This window comes from Stegostoma tigrinum, chromosome 42 (assembly GCF_030684315.1).
Source record: "Stegostoma tigrinum isolate sSteTig4 chromosome 42, sSteTig4.hap1, whole genome shotgun sequence".
NCBI lineage: Eukaryota > Metazoa > Chordata > Chondrichthyes > Orectolobiformes > Stegostomatidae > Stegostoma > Stegostoma tigrinum.
In genome coordinates, this window is record NC_081395.1 from 2,809,407 (window position 1) to 2,830,457 (window position 21,051).

General features: G+C 44.6%; 2 protein-coding genes across 2 annotated transcripts in view; one reads left to right on the forward strand and one right to left on the reverse strand.

Annotated features, from left to right (window-relative positions):
- b3gat3 (beta-1,3-glucuronyltransferase 3 (glucuronosyltransferase I)) overlaps positions 1-6,032 on the forward strand; it is a 28,043-nt gene extending 22,011 nt beyond the window's left edge. The window contains exon 5 of the mRNA XM_048525099.2: positions 739-6,032. Within this exon, the coding sequence (XP_048381056.1) occupies positions 739-837 (99 nt within the window). The 3' untranslated portion in view covers positions 838-6,032. The remainder of the gene's footprint in view (positions 1-738) is intronic.
- Positions 6,033-16,939: 10,907 nt separating this feature from the next.
- Positions 16,940-21,051, reverse strand: part of LOC125449300 (transcriptional-regulating factor 1-like) — a 53,231-nt gene continuing 49,119 nt past the window's right edge. The window contains exons 13-15 of the mRNA XM_048524988.2: positions 20,803-20,946; positions 18,608-18,711; positions 16,940-18,201 (exon numbers count right to left, since the gene is read on the reverse strand). Coding sequence (XP_048380945.2) covers positions 17,910-18,201; positions 18,608-18,711; positions 20,803-20,946 — 540 coding nt within the window. The 3' untranslated portion in view covers positions 16,940-17,909. The remainder of the gene's footprint in view (positions 18,202-18,607; positions 18,712-20,802; positions 20,947-21,051) is intronic.

Here is a 21,051-nt window from a genome sequence, read left to right on the forward strand (position 1 = left end):
GTCTCTCCACATCACCGCAGTCCCTTGTCCCTGCTACCATCCTAGTAAATTGCATTGTTATTCATTGCCTTGTTTACGTATGGGATACACAATTGCTGTTTGTGCAAAGACAAATTCCTAAAATTGTCTCAACGCTTGGTGGTTGAACTGAGAGCTCTCGCTCCTCAATAATCATCGAACTTAGCTTGACGTTGCTGCTCCCTATTCCATCACATCCTTTATATTGGTCCAGAAAGATGTAATGCTTCCCCTACCCCACCGCCAAAAGGACATTTTCAGTGCACAGTAGGCGCAGTATTTTCTGAAGTTGTTGCCTTTAAGGGCTGTATTCACATTGTGACACCAACACCTGAAGGCAGCATGGAGAGAATAAGGTAATTCTCCTGTCAGTCTTTCCTTGAGACTGGCTTGTTGAGAGTGACTGAGATTGGTTTAACACATGTAATTTTAACATGTAACTATACTACACTCTGCATATTTTTAATGATGAAATTATTCTGGTTTTATTAGAGATCTCTGCAGTTTTGGTTTGCTGCAGTGCATAGAGACTGTTCAAATAGACTCTGTAACCTGCTGAGTGAGTAGACTGTGCTGCAAAACAAACTGCTTGCCACTTGCTGTGGCCAGGCTCCAGTCCATTGCCTGCCACATAATGTTGGTATGTGCCTCATTTGTAACACACTGTGGTTGGGTGAATGCTAACGGCTGTTATGTTCTTTTCACCCCCTGCACCCCTAGGTCCTGGTCTGGCACACACGCACAGAGAAGCCAAAGTTGAAGCAGGAGGACATGCTTCAGAAAGAGGGGAAAGGATCGGATGCCCGCATCGAGGTCTGAGCTGGACAAACAGGAGCTGGACAGAAAGGAAGGAGAGCCTCGCTTTGCTAACCATCCAAGTGCTGGGTGGTGGGAAGGCATGATGGCCTGCATGATATGTACAGGGAGCTTCACTGCATCCTGTTTTAAGCAGTGTAACAGGAGAGACCATGGGGTTTAGAAGGAGCAGAGATTCCAGCAATTGACATCAGGTACACCAAATACACAGGATCTTCGACACAAGCACATCTTCATCACTTATCTTTCTGTGTTCTTACAAAAAAAAATCCCTGTTTGTCTTAAACTCACTCTCATGGCTGGGTGATTTTGCTGTGCCAGCTTGTTGTGTTTCCTCTTGTGACCTGAGTTTGGGGCATATTCATTGCACACATCTGCCCGGTAATTCTGCAGTGCGCCGTCAGCTGGAGTTCATTGACCAGCTTGTGATTCCAAGAGATCTGAGGTTGGGGTTGAAAACTGTGCCACTGGCATTAAGTCAGAGGGAGCTTTATTCTGCGTCTCATCTGGAGTGGCAAAGTGACAACACTTAAGCGTTTTCCCTCGTCATTCCTATTTTGTGTTCAAAAACATCTTTTTAATGAGTTCTTTCTTTGCCCCAGTTGCAGAGGGACTGGTGTCTTGTTCCTGGACGAGAAAGCTATTGATTTCCAGTGGAGTGTTAGGAGCAGTACACACCTCAGCTAATGGTATGGTTAATTAAGAATTCGAAATATAAAGGATAGCAATTGCTCATTTAAAATTTAATGGTCACTGAAATATTTTGATAAATAAGTCCGGCCTTTAGATGCTGCTGCTCAGGAATATTTCTGTATTTCTTGATTTGTGATCTGGTTATCTCTCTTTCTGTTTTCTCCATCTCATCCTGACCCCTCAAACACCCCACCCTGACCCTGGGATACTGGGAATTAATTGGAACTTTGCAGATTGATATCAATAGATTTTACAGAAGCCCCCTCCAGGGATATGGAGTTGATCTCATTGAATGGTGGAGGAAGCTTAAGGGGCAGAATGGCCGCCTCCTGCCCCAGTTTCTCTAGCCTTCGGAGACTTGCTAGACCATCAGAGTCAGCTGAATTGAACACCACTGTGCCAACTGGCTCAGCATGCAGCTTATGCTGATCATAAGACCCAGAGTTGTCCTGCAATTCACTGCCAAATGAAGCCCAAGTCCCCACTAGCAAATAGATGCACCCCTCAAGATGTGTTTCTGCTCAATTGAGCAGCTTGCCGTCTAACCTGGATATGAGGTGAAAGGTGAAGTTCTGTTGAAGTCAGCCTTGTTTTATTCTTCCTGCTAGTTAGTCCAATACTTACTACCCATTTATAATTGCCCAAAAAATGATTGCGTGTCACCCACATTGCTGTGTATCTAGAGTAGGCAAGTATGACCCAGATGGGCAGTCCACAGTAGTTGTATAATTGCTATTAGCATAGCATTTGATTCTGCATTCTTAATGAACTCAAAAGTTCACTATCTCCCAAAGTGGTATTCAAACCTGTGTCACAAGAACACTATGCTGCTGCTGCCGCCCACTATTAACCCTGTGGCCTGATCACCCCAAGGTGACAGTTGGGAGGTTGAATCTATATTGTACTTTCCTGTTTGCTGTGCCAATTTATACTGTGAGCATATTCCATCTGATCCCCATATCCTTGTTGTAACATTGTGTCAGAGAGTTTGGCAATGTCGTTCAATGGAGTAGAGCGAGATCTGAAATCATTCCTTGGGCTGTCTGCCTAGACATCTGCCTGCTTAGCTAGAATGCCCCAGCTCTAAGAAATTCCCAGTCTCAATTGTGAAGTGCAGAATCAAATGGACCCTTCCTGCTCCAGCTTCCATATCCAATCCAGATTCATTGAGATAGCCCAGATTCTGTTTCTGAGAGCTTCCATTTCTGTTACAAGAGACATTCCGAGCCCCAAGTTCAGAATTTGACAGTTCCACTTGGCTGGTGCCATCAATGTGGTGAAGGAGAAGTTGTTACACTCTGCTGCTTTAGGTTTTTCCGACTGTGGGCAGTCATTGAGAGACCATTGAAATAAAGGGAAGCTGCTGAATAAATTTAACACTAACCGGTTTACTAACGTGGGTTATAAACACACCGCTGATGGTCATTTTTCTAAATGGCGTGTGCGGTGGAAGCACTGTGAATTATGAACCACCCTCTCAGCTTTTATTTTGTTTATTACTTCTTGAACATCTTGTATTTAGTTGCAGTCAGTGTTATGCTGCCAAGGGCTCCCAGTGAGCAGTTCATAAATCACTAATAAAGGCTTCCTATGGGAATGAGCTACTCTATTTGTTTCAGATCCATGAGATCATTAGCCCCTTGGCTTGCACCCTCTTATGTTTATTGTTTCAGTAATTTATGTCAGATAATATATTCACTGTGTGTCTGTTAGGACTGAGGTGGGGCATTGGGACTAATTGGATAGCTCTTTCAAAGAGCTGACGCAAGTACAGTAGGCTGATTGATCCCCTCTCCCCAGTACTGTAATATTATGTAATTTTGTGTGTATGTCTGTCTGTGTGTTGTGTTGGGCTATGAGGTTTACTTGGGCTTTCTGTTGCATCGTCTGTGCCTGTCTTTTTTTCACATCACCTGAAAAGAAATATGGGTTTGCAACAACTGGAGTGCACTCTGCAAGTGTGCAGTATTCTATGTGGAAAGGATGGTAAGTACATGTGTGTAAACTTGTACAGTAGCTTTCGACACGTCCCCATGTCTTTCACAGCTAATGAAGTAGTTTTGAAGTCAGCTCACTGATAGAGGAAACGTTGCTGCTAGTTTGCACACAGCAAGCTCCCACACACATTATGACATTGGTTGAGCCACATCTCATCTGAAAAGCTGTAGGATCCTGAATGACAATGCAACATTTGCTAAGCTCTGGAGCTGGTGAGTGTGGGTTTAGAATCTGTGATCAGGTCTCTGGAGTGGGACTTGAACTCACAGCCCCCAGAGGCTGAGATATTCTCAGAATCATGTCTCCTTCTGTCCAGAATGTCGTAATTACCATGCACTTGTACATAAGGTTCAGCATCTCAGGCTTGGCATAATGCCATGGCTCTTTTGCTGTTCGCATGCAATCCGTCAGGAGAATTTACACAGTGTAGAAGTTTCATAGGGGTTTCATTTTTAATGATTTCCTTAGTTTCATTTAGGTCCCTGTTGAGAGCTCATGAAAGATTGAACATTTGACCCTCTCTATTCTCCTTTTACCATCTTGAGGTTCATCAGAACTGCACCACCCCCCTGCCCCGGGTAAGTTCCTGTTGTCTGTAAAATCTCCTGTCAGTTGTGGTAGCCTGGAACACACTATGCTGCTTGGTGGGGAACTGGAAGCAGATTCAGTAGGAACTTTCAAAATTGGATAAATACTTCAAAGGGAATAAGATTGCAGGGGATGATGGGGAACGGGCCCCCGTTGGCACTGATTCTCTTTCTGAAAGTGGATGTTAGAGCCCTCTGCAACATGTGCTAAGTATGTGTTATTATGCTGCATCCTGATCCCAGTCTGTGATCAATGCCTTTACCACGCTCCTCCTGTTTACATGAAAACAGCTGCCCTTGAGGTTGCTTACCTTCCCAGCTTCCCACTGCTGCTGCTTCCTCCAGTTATTGAGAGTAGCCTGGCCTCCAGTCTTCTTGGGAGATATTCACTGAATCAGCAGACACTATTGAGCTGTTTATCAGCTGTGCCCATGTCATATAGGAGTGAGGCATGAAGCTTCGAGCTCCATCACAGAAACTAAAACACAGAGCCTGCAAAGCTCTGAACGGAGAAAAAGGAAGTCAGCTTTGTGCTTCATAAGTTAAATGGGACGTGTTAACAGCATTACCAGCCAATAGGTGTCACTATGTAGATTAGTAAATGTTCAAAATGCTGCTGACTTTTAATGATGGGAAAAGACTTCCATTTACGTAGCACCTTGCATGTTCTCAAAATGCCCCAGTGAATTACTTCTGCAGGTTGGCTGTCCCTGTTCTGTCAGTAAACATTGTACAGTGGGATCTCGCAAGCAGAACTCAGATGGCTTTGCAAGTTATTCTTGATACGGTTCAATAAATGGCGGCCAGGATACTTCAAGTAACATCCTTGCTCTTTTTCTTCCCAACGTAACGCCATAAGGTCATTCCCATCAACTCAAGTGGGTACCTGGGGCCTGTTTTAGATGCTGAAGTCTCTGGAGTGGAACCTGAATCTACAGTCTGACTCGAGCACAAAACCCCAGGGGTGTGATCGTATGGTGGTAATGTTATTGGGTTAGTCATTCAGAGAACTAGATTAAGGAGATCAAACTCCAACACAGTAGTTGAACAATTTAATTAAGTAAATTGGCAGTAAAAAGCTAATATCAAAATAGTGACCATGAAACAGTCAGATTGTTTTAAAAACCTGTCCGATTTGCTAATATGCTGCAGGCAGGTTGTCTGCAGTCCTTCCCTGGTGCAACCAACTTGTGGCTGCAGACCCACAGCAATGTGGTTCCCTCAATTATGTGTCAGTGTTAGCTCCTCTGTCATCTGTGACAGTTGTCGATGGATTCACATCCTACTCCAGGGCTTCAGCCTAAGACTTAAGCGTGATATTCTAGTGCAGTACTTGGAGTGCTACACGTTCAGAGTTGTGTTTGGGATAAGCTTTCAAACTGAGGCTCCATGTGCATCTTCAGGTGGGCCTAAAGGATCCCATAGCACACTTCTGAAGAGAAACTGGAGAGTTCTCCTTTGTGCCCTAACCAGTATTTATCCTTCAATCAGCACCAACAAGTTATCTGATCATTCTGACGTTGCTGTGTGTAGGAGCTCTTCAATTGGACTTTTTGACTTGGTCCTAAAGGATACATATCTTTTTGCCCTCTTTCCCCAACACTGGCTGTTGCAGACAAGGTCATGTATCTTGCTGCTAGAGCTCCCTAATGATACTGTTCTGTCACATTTTATAAAGAATGTCTTTGGCAGCGTTGCCGCATCTTTTCTGTTACCTGTGTTCACCCTCCCACAATCCTTTGTAGTGGGCCTGACATATAAACATACTACAGACTGCATTCACAGGCATGAGAATCCTAATACAGTGGTTTTATTGGTGAGTGATTGTTATTTTGACAGAGCACAGTTATCTTGGCACCTGTGCATGTGTTTTCATGATGGCATGTGTGAAAATAAACTTTTAAAAATTGAAACACATAATGTGTGTAGGGCTGTATGTTTCCTCTGTAAATGTATTGAGTTTTCTGTTGCACCTAAGCAGTGGGTCACGCTGCTGGGTTAATAATCTGTTTCTGGTGCCCCCTTTCTGGCACTTGGGAAGGTTCCCCCAGAGAATGGTGCAGAATGGTGCCATCTGAGGGAGAAGCAATGGCTCGGACATGAATCCACCACCTACAGGAGCCTGCATTATTGCAACTTCACTTTCTAGGAGTACTGCATCCTGGACACTGGGGCAGCAGGAAGCTTGGTGAAGGTCTGTGGATCTTTACAACAGGAAGTGTTTGGCAACCATTCGACATGCAGCTGGCTTCACCTGTACAGACTCTGGGAACTAATTGATTCTTAACGTCTGTGCGCAGCCTCATGAAAGAAATGTGTTGAGGTTTACTGAGAACAGTGCCACCTGCACAGAACCTACAGCATGAAAATTGTGTCCAGCAGTAGTGTAATGCTGCCATTTGCACTTGGGGCAAATGGGATCAGTGGTTATGGGGAGAAAGCAGGATTAGGTTGTGTTGAGTTGGATGATCAGCCATGATTGTGAAGAATGGCAGAGGAGGCTCGAATGGCCGTCTCCTGCTCCTATCTTCTATGTTTCTATTAAATGCTCCACATCAGTCTCCTCTCACCTGTTTTCAACTCTTCTTATTTCCATTTACTTCTGTTCCCCTCATCCACTGTTTATTTAGCGCCTCCTTAACTGCGTCTGCTCGCCTCAATTCCCCAACGAGGTGGGATAGAAATATTTTGTTAACATTTCGGGTCCGGTGATCAATCCTCAGAACCGGACCTGAAACATTAACGCTGATTTTGCCTTCACAGATGCTGCCAGACCTGCTGAGCTTCTCTAGCAACTTTGTTTTTGTTCCTGATTTACAGTATCTGCAGTTCTTTTGGTATTTATAAATATTTTGCGGTGTGTGCTTTTCTGCCTTTCAACAAGCCTCATTTCTCCCATTCCCCTCCCAGCTCCCTTCCTTCCACTGGGAGCTCCTCCCTGCAACAACTTGCAGGGTTTAAACCTCTTAGTGTGAACCTGATTCCCAGCTTTCCTCTCTAATTTTAATTGACTTCGCGTTATCAGGCCCATCACTGAACCCAGGCTGCATCAGTTTTGGGCGTGGGTATGTAACAGTTGTAAACAGTTAACTGACCTTAGTAATTTGATACTTACGCAAGACGTGTGCAGCAATGTTAATCCTGGACTGTGCACCTCTCAAGGAATGGGCTTCAAATCAATGATCTCCTCAGGGCTTTCTACATGTTGAAAATTCTCAATGCCTTGAGCCTCGAGTGTCTGTGATTTGATATAAGCTTTTTATTGTCGTAGTTGAAGGCATGATGCATTTCACAATTCCTGTATTAATGGGTTTCCTGATTCTCACTTCAGTTTCTCACACCCATGATGTTATGGAGTGGTGTCACCATCTTAGGCAGACTTTCAAGACCAAGGATAATTTCAACAATGTCATCCGATTTGGTGACCCCTTCATGCACTATCTTAGTTGATGTCCCTGCATGCTGTCAGACTCAACTGCTTGTTACCTCTTCCAGACTAACCTCAGGACTTGCCCACCCAATGTGATGTTGGAGGTTTGTGTCAACATTGGGTGGATCCTGCGTCTTTCCCCAATTATTGAACGCTGACTCTTTGACCCACACTTTCTTAACCTACTGGTTTATGTTGACATCATTTAATCATTGACATAGGTCAGTCTTAAGAGCTATTATTGTGATATCAGTTTGAGCTGTTGTAGGAGTATGTACTCGGAATAAATGTGAATTTGCTCACTTTAACAGGAAGAAAACAAAGCAGTTTTTCAATGGCAAGCGGTTGCAAAATTCCACGATACAGAAAGATCTGATACAAGAATCTCAAAACATTAGTAAGCATGTACATCAAATGATTAGGAAAATAGATGGAATGTTGTCAGTTATTGCAAAGGGAATAGAATATAAAAGTTGGGAAATTTCTGCACATTTTTATAGACCATTGTTGACACCACATCTGGAGTAGGGTGTGCAGTCTGATCCCTGAACTTGAAATAAAAAAAAGTGCTTCAGAAGCAGTTCAGAGAAGGTTCACTCAGCTAATTTAGAAGTAAATATTGCAGATGCTGGAAAGCTGAAACAAAGAGAAACTGATGAAGAAGCTCAGTCAGTCTGACGGTATCTGTGGAGAGAGAGTAAAGTTTCGAATTCAACGTGATTCTTCGCAATGTTCAATCATAGAATCCCTATGGTGCAGAAGCAAGCCATTCGGCCCATTGCATCAATACCAACCCTCCTAACAGCATTCCACCCAGACTTACCCCCTCCTCCACCAACTCTGTAACCCTGCTTTTCCCATGGCCAATCCACCTAACCTGCACATTTTTGGTCTGCGGGAGGCAACCGGAGTACCAGGAAGAAATCTGTGCTGACATGGGGAGAACATGCAAATTGCACATATGTAGTTGCCCGAGGGATGAAAGAGCACCAGGGACCCAGGTTTGATGAGGCAGCAGTGCTAACCACTGAGCCATTGTGCCACCCCATTTTGGGCTCAAAACACTAACTCTCTTCACAGATGCTACAAGGCTTGCTGAATTGGTCCAGCACTTTGTTTTAATTTCACTTAAAACAATTGATGAAGGGACTATCTTATGAGGACAAGTTAAACTGACCAGCTCTGTATCCACTGGAAATTAGAAGAATGAGATGTGATCTCATTGAAACATAGAAGATCTTGAGAGGATGAAATATGCAGAAGATGTTTGCAGAGGGAGGGAATAAATCTAGGGAGCGCAGCTTGAGAATTTCAGATGAGGCCAACTTTGACAAGGGAGCCTCTGAAATGTCCACCTTCTTCCTCAACCAAGGAGTTCCCAGCACCATTGTTGACAGGGCCATCAACCGGCTCTGTCCCATCTGTGCTTCTGCCTTCACCTTCTCTTCCTTCCCATAACAGCGATAGGGTTCCGCTTCTGCCATCCCACAAGCATCCACGTTCAGAAGATCATCAGACACCATTTCCACCACCTCCAGTGTGATGCCACCAACAGACATCTATTCCCCTCCCCTCCCTTGCCACCTTCTGCAGGGTCCATGGCTCTGGGAACACCCTGGTCCACACTTCCTTCACCCCCAACACCCCACCACAGCCCTATGACACATTCCTCTAACCGATGAAGGTACAACACCTGCCTGTTTACCTCCTCCCTCCCCAGTATCCAAGGGCCCAAACATAGTTTCCAGGTGAAGCAACACTTCACCTGCACTTTCCAGAATCTAGTCTACTACATTCGCTGCACATAATGTGGTCTCCTCTACGTTGGGGAAATGAAGCATAGACTTGGTGACAGCATCATAGAGTATCTACATCTAGCTCGCAAAAGAGACCCTGAGCTACCTGTTGCCTGCCATTTTAACACACCACCCTGTTCCCTGGTCAACATCTCTGACTCTGGCTTGCTGCAGTGGTCCAGTGAAACTCAACACATGCTGGAAGAACAACACTTCATCTCCCATCTGGGAATCCTGTAATCCTATGGACTCTATATCGAGCCCAATCATTTTTGGGCCTAACCTCTCCCATGTCCTAACTCCTTACCTCACACACCAGGCCTTGTTACCACATAGCCTGCCATGACAGACCAACTGCTGTTAGTCACTAGCAGTCCCCATTAACAGCTATTCGCCCTCCCAGCTGGATCGTTATCAACTCTTTTGTCTGTCCAACTGTCCCTCTCTTTGGGCTCTGTCCTATCGTTTATTCCCTAACCCACCCCCTTCCTATTTTCTGCATATAAACTGGCATTTTCCCGGCCACCATCAGTTCTTAGGAAAGGTCACTGGGCTCGAAACGTTTACTCTGTTTTCTCCTTCACTGCTGCCAGACCTGCTGAGCTTTGTTTTTGTTACTGGTTTACAGCATCACCAGCATAGTTCTTTCGGTTTTTATTAAGAATGAAGTTTCTCTTTTGAAGCCAAGATGTGAAGAATTTTCTTTCTCCAAGTGTCTTTCGAGTATGTAGTTGTTTTCCCCAGAAAGTAGTAGAGACTGGGTATTAAAATTTATTCAAGGCAGTGTTGGATAGCATAACAGATCAGCCATGATCTTTTTGAGTGGCAAGCGCAAGTGGACTCCTGAAATCCAATGAACCTGTGGTTTGCAGCCGTATTTTTTTTCTATTCATTTGTGGGATGTGGGTGTCGCTAGCTGGGCCAGTACTACTTGTCCATCCCTAGTTGCTCTTGAGAAGGTGGTGGTGAACTGCCCTCTTGAAGCACTGCAGTCTTCCTGCTGTGGGTTGACCTACAATGCTATTAGGGAGGGAATTCCAGGATTTTGATCCAGCAACAGTAAAGGAACGGCAATATATTTCCAAGTCAGGATGATGAGTGGCTTGGAGGGGAACTTGGAGGTGGTGCTGTTCTCATATGTCTGATACCCTTGTTGATTGTGGGTTTGAAAAGTGCTGCCTGAGGGTCTTTGGTGAATTTCTGCAGTGCATCTTGCAGATAGTACACACTGCTGCTACTGAGCGTCTGTGGTGGAGGGGATGGATGTTTGTGGATATAGTGTTAGTCATGTTGACTGCATTGTTCTGGATGGTGTCGAGCTTCTTGAGCGTTATTGGGGCTGCACTCATCCAGGGGCAAGTGGGGACCGTTCCCTCACACTCCTGTCTTGTGCCTTGTGGATGGTGGACAGGCTTTGAGGACTCAGGAGGTGAGTTACTCGCTGCAGTATTCCCCGCCTCTGGCCTGCTCTTGTAGCCACTGTGTTTGAGTCCAGTTGAGTTTCTGGTCAATGATAACCCCAGGATGTTGATAGTGGGCCTTTAGTGATGGTAACAGCATTGAATGTCAAGGGATGGTGGTTAGATTGTCTCTTTTTGGTGATGGTCATAGCCTGGCATTTGTGTGGCATGAATGCCATTTGCCACTGGTCAGCCCAAGCCTGGATATTATCCAGTTCTTGTGGCATTCAAACATGGACTTCTTCAGTATCTGACGGGTCACGAATGGTGCTCTACATTATGTGGTCATCAGCGAACATCCCACTTCTGATCTTATGCTAGAGGGAAGGTCATTAATGAAGGCACTGAAGATAGTTGAGCCAAGGACACTGCCCTGAGAAACTCCTGCAGAGATGCCCTGGAGCTGAGATGACTGACCTCCCACAACCACAGCCATCTTCCCATGAGTCAGATATACCTTCAACCAGCGGACCGTTTGCCCCCTGATACCTAGGTTTCCTAGGGCTCCTTGAAGCCACACTCAGCCGAATGCAACCTTGATATCAAGGGCTGTTAGTCTCACCTCACCTCTTGAATTAAACTCTTTTGTCAATGTTTGAACCGAAGCTGTAATGAGGTCAGTAGCTAAGTGGCCCTGGTGCGACCCAAATTGGGCGTCGCTGAGTAGCTGCTGCTTGATAGCACTGTTACTGACACCTTCCATCACTTTACTGACGATCAAGAGTAGACTGATGGGGTAGGAATTAGCCGAGCTGGATTTCTCCTGCTTTTTGTGTACAGGACATACTTGAGCAATTTTGCACATTGTCGGGTAGATACCAGTGTTGTAACTGTACTGGAACAGTTTGGCTCAGGGAGTGACAAGTTCTCATTGAATAGAATCCCTGCAGTGTGGAAACAGGCCCTTCGGCTCAACAAGTCCACACAGACCCTCAGAGCACCCACCCCCTATAACCCACCTAATGTACAAGTTCTGGAGCAAGTCTCCAGTCACATTGCTGGAATGTTGTCAGGGCCCGTAGCCTTTGCTGTATCCAGTGTCTCCAACCGTTTCTTGATATCATGTGGAGTGAATTGAATTGGCTGAAGACTGGCATCTGCGATACTGAGGACAACTGGAGGAGACTGAGGTGGATCATCCACTCGGCACTTCTGGCTGAAGATCACTGAAAGCTTCAGCCTTATCTCTTTGCACTGATGTGCTGGGCTCTTCGGTTGTTGAGGACGGGGATATTTGTAGAGCTTCTTCCTCCAGTGAGTTGTTCAATTGTCCACAAGCATTCACCCCTGGATGTGGCAGGACTGCAGAGCTTAGATCTGATCCGTTGGTTGTGGGTCGCTTAGCACTGTTTATCACTTGCTGCTTTCAGTGTTTCACATGCAGGTAGTCCTGTTTAGTGGTGTCACCAGGTTGATACCTCATCTTCAGGTATGCCTGGTGCTGCTCCTAGCACACCCTCCTGCACTCTCCATTGAATCGGGGCTGATCCCCTGGCTTGATGGTAATGGTTGAGTGGGGGATATGCCGGGCCATGAGGTTGCAGATTGTGCTGGAGTACAGTTCTGCTGTCGATAGCCCATAGCACCTCATGGGTGTCCAGTCCTGATCTGTGCAAAGTTTATTCCAATCAGCATGGTGAAAGTGCCACACAACATGATGGAGGGTATTCTCAATGTAAAGGTGGGACTTTGTCTGCGTAAGGACTGTGCGATGGTCACTCTTACTGATACTGTCATGGACAGATGCATCTGCAGCCAGCAGATTGGTAAGGATGAGTTTATGTATGTTTTTCCCTCTTATTAGTTCCCTCACCACCTGCTGCAGACCCACTCTAGCAGCTACGTCCCGTAGGACCTGACCAGCTTGGACAGTATTACTGCTGCTGAGCCACTCTTGGTGGTGGATATTGAAATCCCCCACCCAGAACACACTTTGTGCCCTTGCCATCCTCAGTGCTCCCTCCAAGTGTTGCTCAACATCGAGGAGTACGGATTGATCAGCTGAGGGAGGACGGTATGTGGTAATCGGCAGGAGGTTTCCTTGCCCATGTTTAACCTGAAGCCATGAGACAACGGGGCCAGAGTTAATACTGAGGACTCCTAGAGCAACTCCCTCCTGACTGTATGTCACTGTGTCACCCCCCTCTGCTGGGTCTGTCCTGCCGGTGGGACCGGACATATACAGGGCTGGTGATGATGGTGTCTGGGACAGTGTCTGTAAGGCATGATTCTGTGAGTATGACTGTCAGGCTGTTGCTTGACTAGTCTGTGAGACAGCTCTCCCAATTTTAGCACTAACCCCCAGATGTTAGTGAGGAGGACTTTGCAGAGTTGACAAGGCTGTTTCTGCCATTGTCTTTTCCAGTGCCTAGGACAGTGCTAGGTGGCCTGTACAGTTCCATTTCTATGAGACTTTGTGGTGATTTGTACAACTCAGTAGCTTGCTAGGCCATTTCAGAGGGCAGTTGAGAGTCACCCATATTGCTGAAGGTCTGGAGTCACATGTAGGCCAGACTGGGTAAAGATGGTAGATTTCCTTCCCTGAAGGACATTAGTGAAACAGATGGGTTTTCCTGATGATCAACAATGACTGCATGGTGATCAGTAGACTCTTAAATCCAGACTTACTTTATCCCTAAATGTCGAATTTAAATTCCATGTGCTGGGGTGGGATTCAAGCCTGGGTCCCTAGAACATTTGCTCAGCTTCTGGATTGATCATCTTGTGATAATACCACCAGGCCATTGCTTACCCCTTTTCTTCCTGTGGATAGAAGGAGCTCTGTTTTTGGGGAATCTATGAAGAATGAATTGATGTGTACCGTGGAGAGAACCACGTATTGGATGTTTTGCAAAGTTTTGACAATTACACAATTGAAGAAAATACCACCAGCAAGCTGACCTCATTAACCCTAATCCTAACCCTGATCCTATCATACCATTTCAGTAGTATGAACTCTCTGAAGCTACTTCCACCTAGTTAATTCATGGCTGCTTTGTACCTCAATGCTTCATTTGCCTGTCTATTTCCAAGTGCCTTTACCAAATGAAGTTCCATCAAGCTTGGCCTTGATTCCAGTGGGATCCCAGGGTCCACAGCCTAGATGGTTACCTTAGCATTGAGAAACAAAACTGATGATAACTGATAATAAAATGTGAGGCTGGATGAACACAGCAGGCCAAGCAGCATCTCAGGAACACAAAAGCTGACGTTTCGGGACTAGACCCTTCATCAGAGAGCTAGGCCCGAAACGTCAGCTTTTGTGCTCCTGAGATGCTGCTTGGCCTGCTGTGTTCATCCAGCCTCACATTTTATTATCTTGGAATTCTGCAGCATCTGCAATTCCCATTATCTCTGATCATAACTGATGTTTTCCCAGCCACCATCAGTTCTGAGGAAGGGTCACTGGACCCAAAATGTTAACTCTGTTTTCTCCTTCACGGATGCTGCCAGACCTGCTTCAGCTTTTCCAGCATCTTTGTTTTTGTTCTTGATTTACAGCATCCACAGCTCTTCTGGGTTTTACCTTTAGCATTGAGACTTGTCTGTCTAGTGTTCTGTGATTTCAGATTAGTAGAAGTCAATCTCATTCACATTGATTGAATAACACTGGAGAGGCCTTTCAACCTGTTTGAGGCTGCACCAGCTGTTTTCAAGAACAACCAATTAGACCCACTTCGTAATTTTTTGCATCATAAAGTACTTCCCCGATTCCCTTTTGAAACCTGTTATTGGATTGGGCGGTTCATTTCATCAGCTTTTTTTATTGAATTCAAATTGCACCATCTGCCATAGTGGGGTTTGAGCCCGGGTCCCTTTTTCATAGGATGTGACCGTAATTAGCTGGGTCTGTGCATGTTGCTTTGGTTTTGAGAAGGCAGTGGTGAACTGCATTCATGAACTGTTGTTAAGAAGATGGTTCCAGGCTGTTAACCCCATCAATGCTGATATTTTTCCAAGTCCATTGGTGTGTGGCTTGAAGAGAAATGTGTAGGTGGTGGTGCTCCCATATATCTGCTGCCTTTGACCTAGTTAGTAGTAGTTCTGGGTTTGGAATGTGCCGATGGAGAAATCTTGGGGAATTGCAGCATTGCATCTTGTAGGTGGCACAATTTGCCACTTTGTGCCAGTGGTGATGAGAATGAATGCTGAAGTTGGTGGATGGGCTGTCAGTAAAGAGGAGCTTGTCTGTCCTGGATGATGTTGAGCATCTTGAGTGTTGTTGGAGGTGTCCTAGTCCAGGCAAGTTGGGCATATTCCTTCACACTCCTGACTTATGCTTTACAGATGGTGGACAGGCTTTGGGGAGTCAGAAAGTGACTTATTCGCTGCCAAATTCTGTGCTTCTGACTGACTTTTGTAGTCACAATACTTATGGAGGCTATTCCATTTCAGTTCCTGGTCAGTAATGACTCCCACGATGTAGATAATGGGGAATCCAGTCCTGCTGATGCCATTGAATATCAAGCAACAATGATTGTATTGTTTGAGATGGTCATTGCTGGCACCACTCTCCTTAAATGTGTGCCCTCTGGTTACTGACAGTTCAGGCATCAGCAATGCTTTCCCTTAACTTCCTCTGTCTAAAGCCTTCGAGGTTTTCAACACCATCATTGAATCTCTGCTGCTTTCTCTGCTGTAAGTTAACTGGTCTTTTCCACTGGTATATCTGAGTTTGTGGTAATGGAGTTTTGATGGGCATCATAGGAACAAGAGTGGGCAATTCAGCCCATCAAGTATGCTGCACAATTCAGTTAGATCACGGCTGACTATCTATCTCAGTGCCACTCTCCTGCACAATCTCCATATCCGTACCAATTTTTGTCATGGACCTACTCAGTGGTCCTCTGATGTAAATTCCAAAGATTCAGCACCCTCTGAAGAAACTCTTCCAATTATCACTCTAAATTGGCCTGTCCTTCATTCTGAGATTATGAACCCTAGTTTTAGACTAACCAACTAGGAGAAACATCTATGTCAACTGTGCCAGCCCTGTAAGAATGTTAATATGCCTGGGAGGTTGCCAGCATCCTTTGAAACTCTGGGAAATGCAGACAGCTGCTTTTTCTAGAATCTCTTCATTATTTTAAAATCAAATTTTTTTACCTGGCAGTTAACATTATATCTTCTACAGCATTGCAGTGCAATTTTGTATTTTTTAATATTCATAAATTAACCCCTGGGTGACACAGTGGTTAGCACAGTTCCCGCCCAGTGCCAGGGAGCTGGAATCACTTCCATCCTTGGATAACTGTGTGTTGTGGAGTTTGCGTATTTTCCCCATGTCTGCGTGGATTTCTGCCAGGCGCTTTAGTTTCCTCCACAAGTCCAAAGATAAAGTCGTACAGCATGGAAACAGATCCTTCAGCCCAACTTTCCTCCAATATGGGAGGCAATGGCCTAATGATATTATCACTGGACTGTTCATCCAGAGACCCTGGATAACATTCCAGGGACCCAGGCTCAAACCCCGCTATGGCAGATGGTGCAATTTGAATTCAATAAAATATATCTGGAATTAAGAATCTAATGATGACCATGAATCCATTGTTGATTGTCGGGAAAAACCCATCTCGTTCACTAATGTCTTTTAGGGAAGGACACTGCTACCTTTACCTGGTCTGGCCTACATGTGACTCCAGACCCACAGCAATGTGGTTGACTCTGAACTACCTTCTGGGCAATTAGGGATGGACAATAAATGCTGCCTAGCCAGCAACGTCCTCATCGTATTAATGAATAAAGGAGAAAAGGAAAAAAAAAACTACCCCCATTTGCCTGCATTTGGCCCATATCCCTCTAAACCTTTTATGTTCATGTACTTATCCAAATAGCTTTGTAATTGTACTTGCCTCTACGACTTCTCTGGCAGCTGATTCTATATATACACCACCCTTTGTGCAAGTGGTTTGGCCGTGCTCAATTGCTCTGTAGTGTCCAGAGAATGCACAGGCTAGCAAGATCACCCATGGTAATTGCAGAGGTCTGGGTGGGCTGCTGTTCAGAGTGTCGGTTTACACTGCGTGTGCCGAATGGCCTCTACCTGCACTGTAGAGATTCAGTGATTCTGACAAATAAGATCAAATACAGTTAGGAATATAAACTAATTTTTATAATAAAGACAACCTTGTTCACAGTTTAATAGGGAGGAAATTTATTATATCATCCTTGGACGACTGACCTTTCTTGGAAGTTTATTTGTATGAGCCATCACTTTGCTGTCATTTCAGCCTGTGAATGTTGGGTCATCAGACACACCTCGACTATGCCATTGGCTCCCAAACCAGTGTGCAGGAGGAGGTCGGCTTGCTACGTTCTCTGAATGGCCAACCCTTTTTCTGATTGAGAGCTCATCTGGCAGAGCACCGTCAGGAGGAAACTGTGTCCCTGTTGCGGGGGAACTTGTGGTTAAGAGCCTTGGATTGATGTTCGGGGCAGCAAGACTGTACATGAGAGGGTGAGGATATATTAGAAAGGAGGCTCAGTTTGGAGAGACAAAGCTGTCCTCAGTCCCCTGGTGAAAATCTCTTGTAGGATACCCCCCCACCCCCGCCGAGCTCCCAAGTGGCACGAGTTTATGTTGGTGCTGAGCAAGGCATTAGGATTCAAATCCCTTTCTTCCTTCATTGCCTGACATGAACCAAAGTTGAACAGAAGCTTTTGGATTACATTCCCCGAGATGTCTGGGGGATGCTTTTACCATATGAAAGGGACTTTTAAGTGCAAGTTTTGGGCCATTGCTTTGACAAACAAGGCGCTTGAATGATGTGCTATTGAAACTAGTCTCTAAATCCCAGCAACAGTTTCAAAATGTGGTTGGGGGTTGGGGGGGATGTGGCAGCAGGAAGGGGGGATTTGCAGAATTAACTAAAAATACATATTTATGTATGCTACATGAATAAAAATATCAATGTTGCGCATCAATGAGAAAATAATGAAGAAAATCATTAGCCCCGTTCTGTAAGTGCAGATTTGCTAAAAGGGGCTTAGTTTCTGTTGATGCTAAACGAAAGTCTTGGCCTGAGTCTGTACACATAAGTGTTTAAGACCTAGACGGGGTTGAAATCTTCACAGTTAGTGCATTACAAAGAATTGTATTTCTTTGAGTTTGTTATATAAAAATATTTTGGCACTTTTCTTTGGCAAGGTTCAGTTTCACATCCTGGTGATACAGTGGGGGTAGACTTGTACAGGTCATAGCCTCTGACATAGCCTCTAGCTGCTCCTGGATCTCCCTGTTCTCCCAGCTGGGGTAGGCAGGAGGAGTGGTCGTCAGTTTGCCCAGTGTTGCCCCTGTGTAGGTGACTGAAGAGTAAAGGGCATCCTGAGACCGGTGCTGCCAGTCATCCTGTTGCCTGTGGATCTTCATGTGGGCATTTCGACTCTTGATTTTATAAAACATCCTAGATTATTTTAGGGTTGAGGAAGGGAGAAATAATGAAAAAATACAATCAATAGAAAAGTAAAGGTACCACTGTAATCTGTGACTGTGCACAGTTGTGTTTAGTTTAGTGGTAGTCTCTTGGTTTTTATGTAGTGAAAGTTTCTGTCCATCTGACTGTGTCTGTTTGTCCCATCCTGGTTGTGCCTCTCTCCCTGCCCCTGTCACTATCTCTCTGTCTCTTGTCTTTTTCTGTATCTGATATTTGCTCCTGTCCATCCTCTTGCTTGTGGCGCTCTTCCTGTCTCTGTTCATATCCTTAATCTTCCCATATTTCTATTGCTCTTTTTCTGTGTTTTTCTGTCTTTCTCTCTCTGTATGTATTGTGTTTCTCTTTCTGTCGTAAGGCTTATGTCAGGTACACTTACTTGCCACATTGTTTGCAGGGAAAGTTGCCGATGACAGTGGGGCAAGGACCTTCTATCTCCACTCTGTGACCGTGCTGTATTGATTGAGAACTGGTAAGTGGCTGCTTTGAATTCAAATGAAACAGTAAAAATTTAGAAACGTATTCTGGGTCTAAAACATAATGATACAAAGTACAGTTTGGATGTGGGCATCATGGATATGTCCATTTCAACACTTAATTAAATCCCCTGCCCTGTTCTGGAGTAATATCCCATAGTGTAATCTTGATCACCCTGAATAGAAATATTAAGTGGCACCATTCTTTATTCAGTTCTTTGGTTTTATTCATTTGTAGGATGTGGGTATTCCATGCTGGGTCACTGTTTATTGCTCATCCCTAATTGTACTTGAGAAAGCATTGCCTTTTTGAACTGCTGTAGCCCACGTGGTGTTTGTACACCCACAGTGTTATTAGGAAGGGAGTTCCAGGGCTTCGGCCCAGTGATACCGCAGGGATGGCGATATATTTCCCAGTAATGATGGTGTATGGCTTTGAGGGAAACTTGCAGGTAATGTCATGTATCTGCTGCCCTTCTCCTAGATGGTGGAGGCCATGGGTTTGGAAGGTGTTGTTGAAGGAGCCTTGGTGCATTTCTGCAGTGCATTTTGTAAATGGTACGATGCTGCTACTGAGTGTTGCTGGTGGAGGGTGTGTCAGCCAGGCAGGCTGCATTGCCCTGTCACACTTCTCAAGTTTTGTTGGAGTTATGTACATCCAGGCAAGTGGGGAGTATTCCATCAGTCTCCTGCCTGATGCCTTTTGTAGGTGGGCAATCTTTGGGGAGCCGGGAGCTGACACCCATTTTGGTTAAAGTTACAGTTGCCTTATGCAATATGTGCTAACTCACCACAAACTATAAAGGCCTTGGGACTGTTTGATTGGTACAGTTCTTATATAAATCGACGTGCTACTAAGAAGTGGGTAATATCGTAAAATAATCTCCCTTAGAGTTAGGAGTTAGTGGTAGTTCCAGAATGGAAGTGTTGAGATAAAACTCTGAAGAGGGCATGAAGATAAGTTTGTTTAAGCTCTGGTATGTTGACTCCAGGAATATACTGTCGAGTCAAGGAGTTAAAGTTCATAATCTATCAAGGTGTTAAAGAAATGGGTTCTGGTCTGAGTACTGCACAAGGCTTGCTGCTGAGTACTGTACAAGGGATTTTTTTCTTCAAACTTTTGAAGGAGAGTTTTGGGATGACTGGGATTATACTTTTACTGTATATTTAAACTTTGCAAATTTGTATTATAATAGGTCTATCCCGTTTTATCATCCTTTCTTTTGCCTAATAAACGTATCTGTTTCATTGTTAAAATAAAGTTGGTAACTTTGTGTGCATTTGTGTCAGTAAGAGACCACTTCATTAAAACCAAATCAAATACAATTCCTCAAAGCCAGATTTCAGTCTGAGATGGTAGCACTAACACTTAAACAGACTGGATCAGTTAGGACTGCATTTGCTGAAGTTTAGAAGAATGGGTAGGGATCTGGTAGAAACTTACAAAATTCTAACAGGGAAGACTTAGAAAAGATATTCCTGCAGACTGGTGACTCCAGAACCAGGGGTCACAATTGCAGGGTATGGGCTCGGCCATTTAGGACTGAGATGAGGAGAAATTTCTTCATCGAGAGTGTGGCGAGACTATGCAATTCTCTGCCACAGAAAGTCATTGAGGCCAAAACTTTGAATGTTTTCAAGAAGGAGTTGGATATTGTTTTTGGACTAGAAGGATCAAAGGGTATGCAGAGAAAGCAAGAGCCAAGGTACTGAGTAGAATGATGAGCATGATCATACTGAATTGTAGACACACACCAGCTCCTATTTTCTATGGTTTTTGTGGGATTTGACTTATCCAGCAATAACATTAGCTCGATCATAGTACATGGTGAAGGCAGCTTTAGTCTGTATCTCATTCTGGGCTATCCTTGTCCTGGGAGTGTTTGATGGGGACAGCTTTGAGGGAGCTTTACTCTATATCTAACTGCTTGCTGCACCATCTTGGAAATGTTTGATGAGGACAGTGTAGAGTGGGCTTTAGTTTCAGTTAAAAGGATAGAGAGTTTTACTCTGTATCTAGACCCATGCTGTATCTTTCTTGGGAGCATTTGCAACAACACGCAGACCACTTCTTCCACAGTAATAGTTACAGCCTCACCTCACAGTCAGTGTCTTGTTTGAAGACATTGTTCCAATCGTCATCTGTGTCTGATGGTCGATGGCGATGTTTCTTGTTAAACTTGAGTATCTTCTTAAAGTTGTAGTAATACTCAACACATTCTGTAACAAGTTTGGATTTCACCTGTAACAATGCAACAGAAGGTAGCCATTGAGGAATTATAGCTGTGAGGTTCCATGTATGATACGTAGAATGTTGAGCACAGAAGTAATTCATGTCATCTAAGTC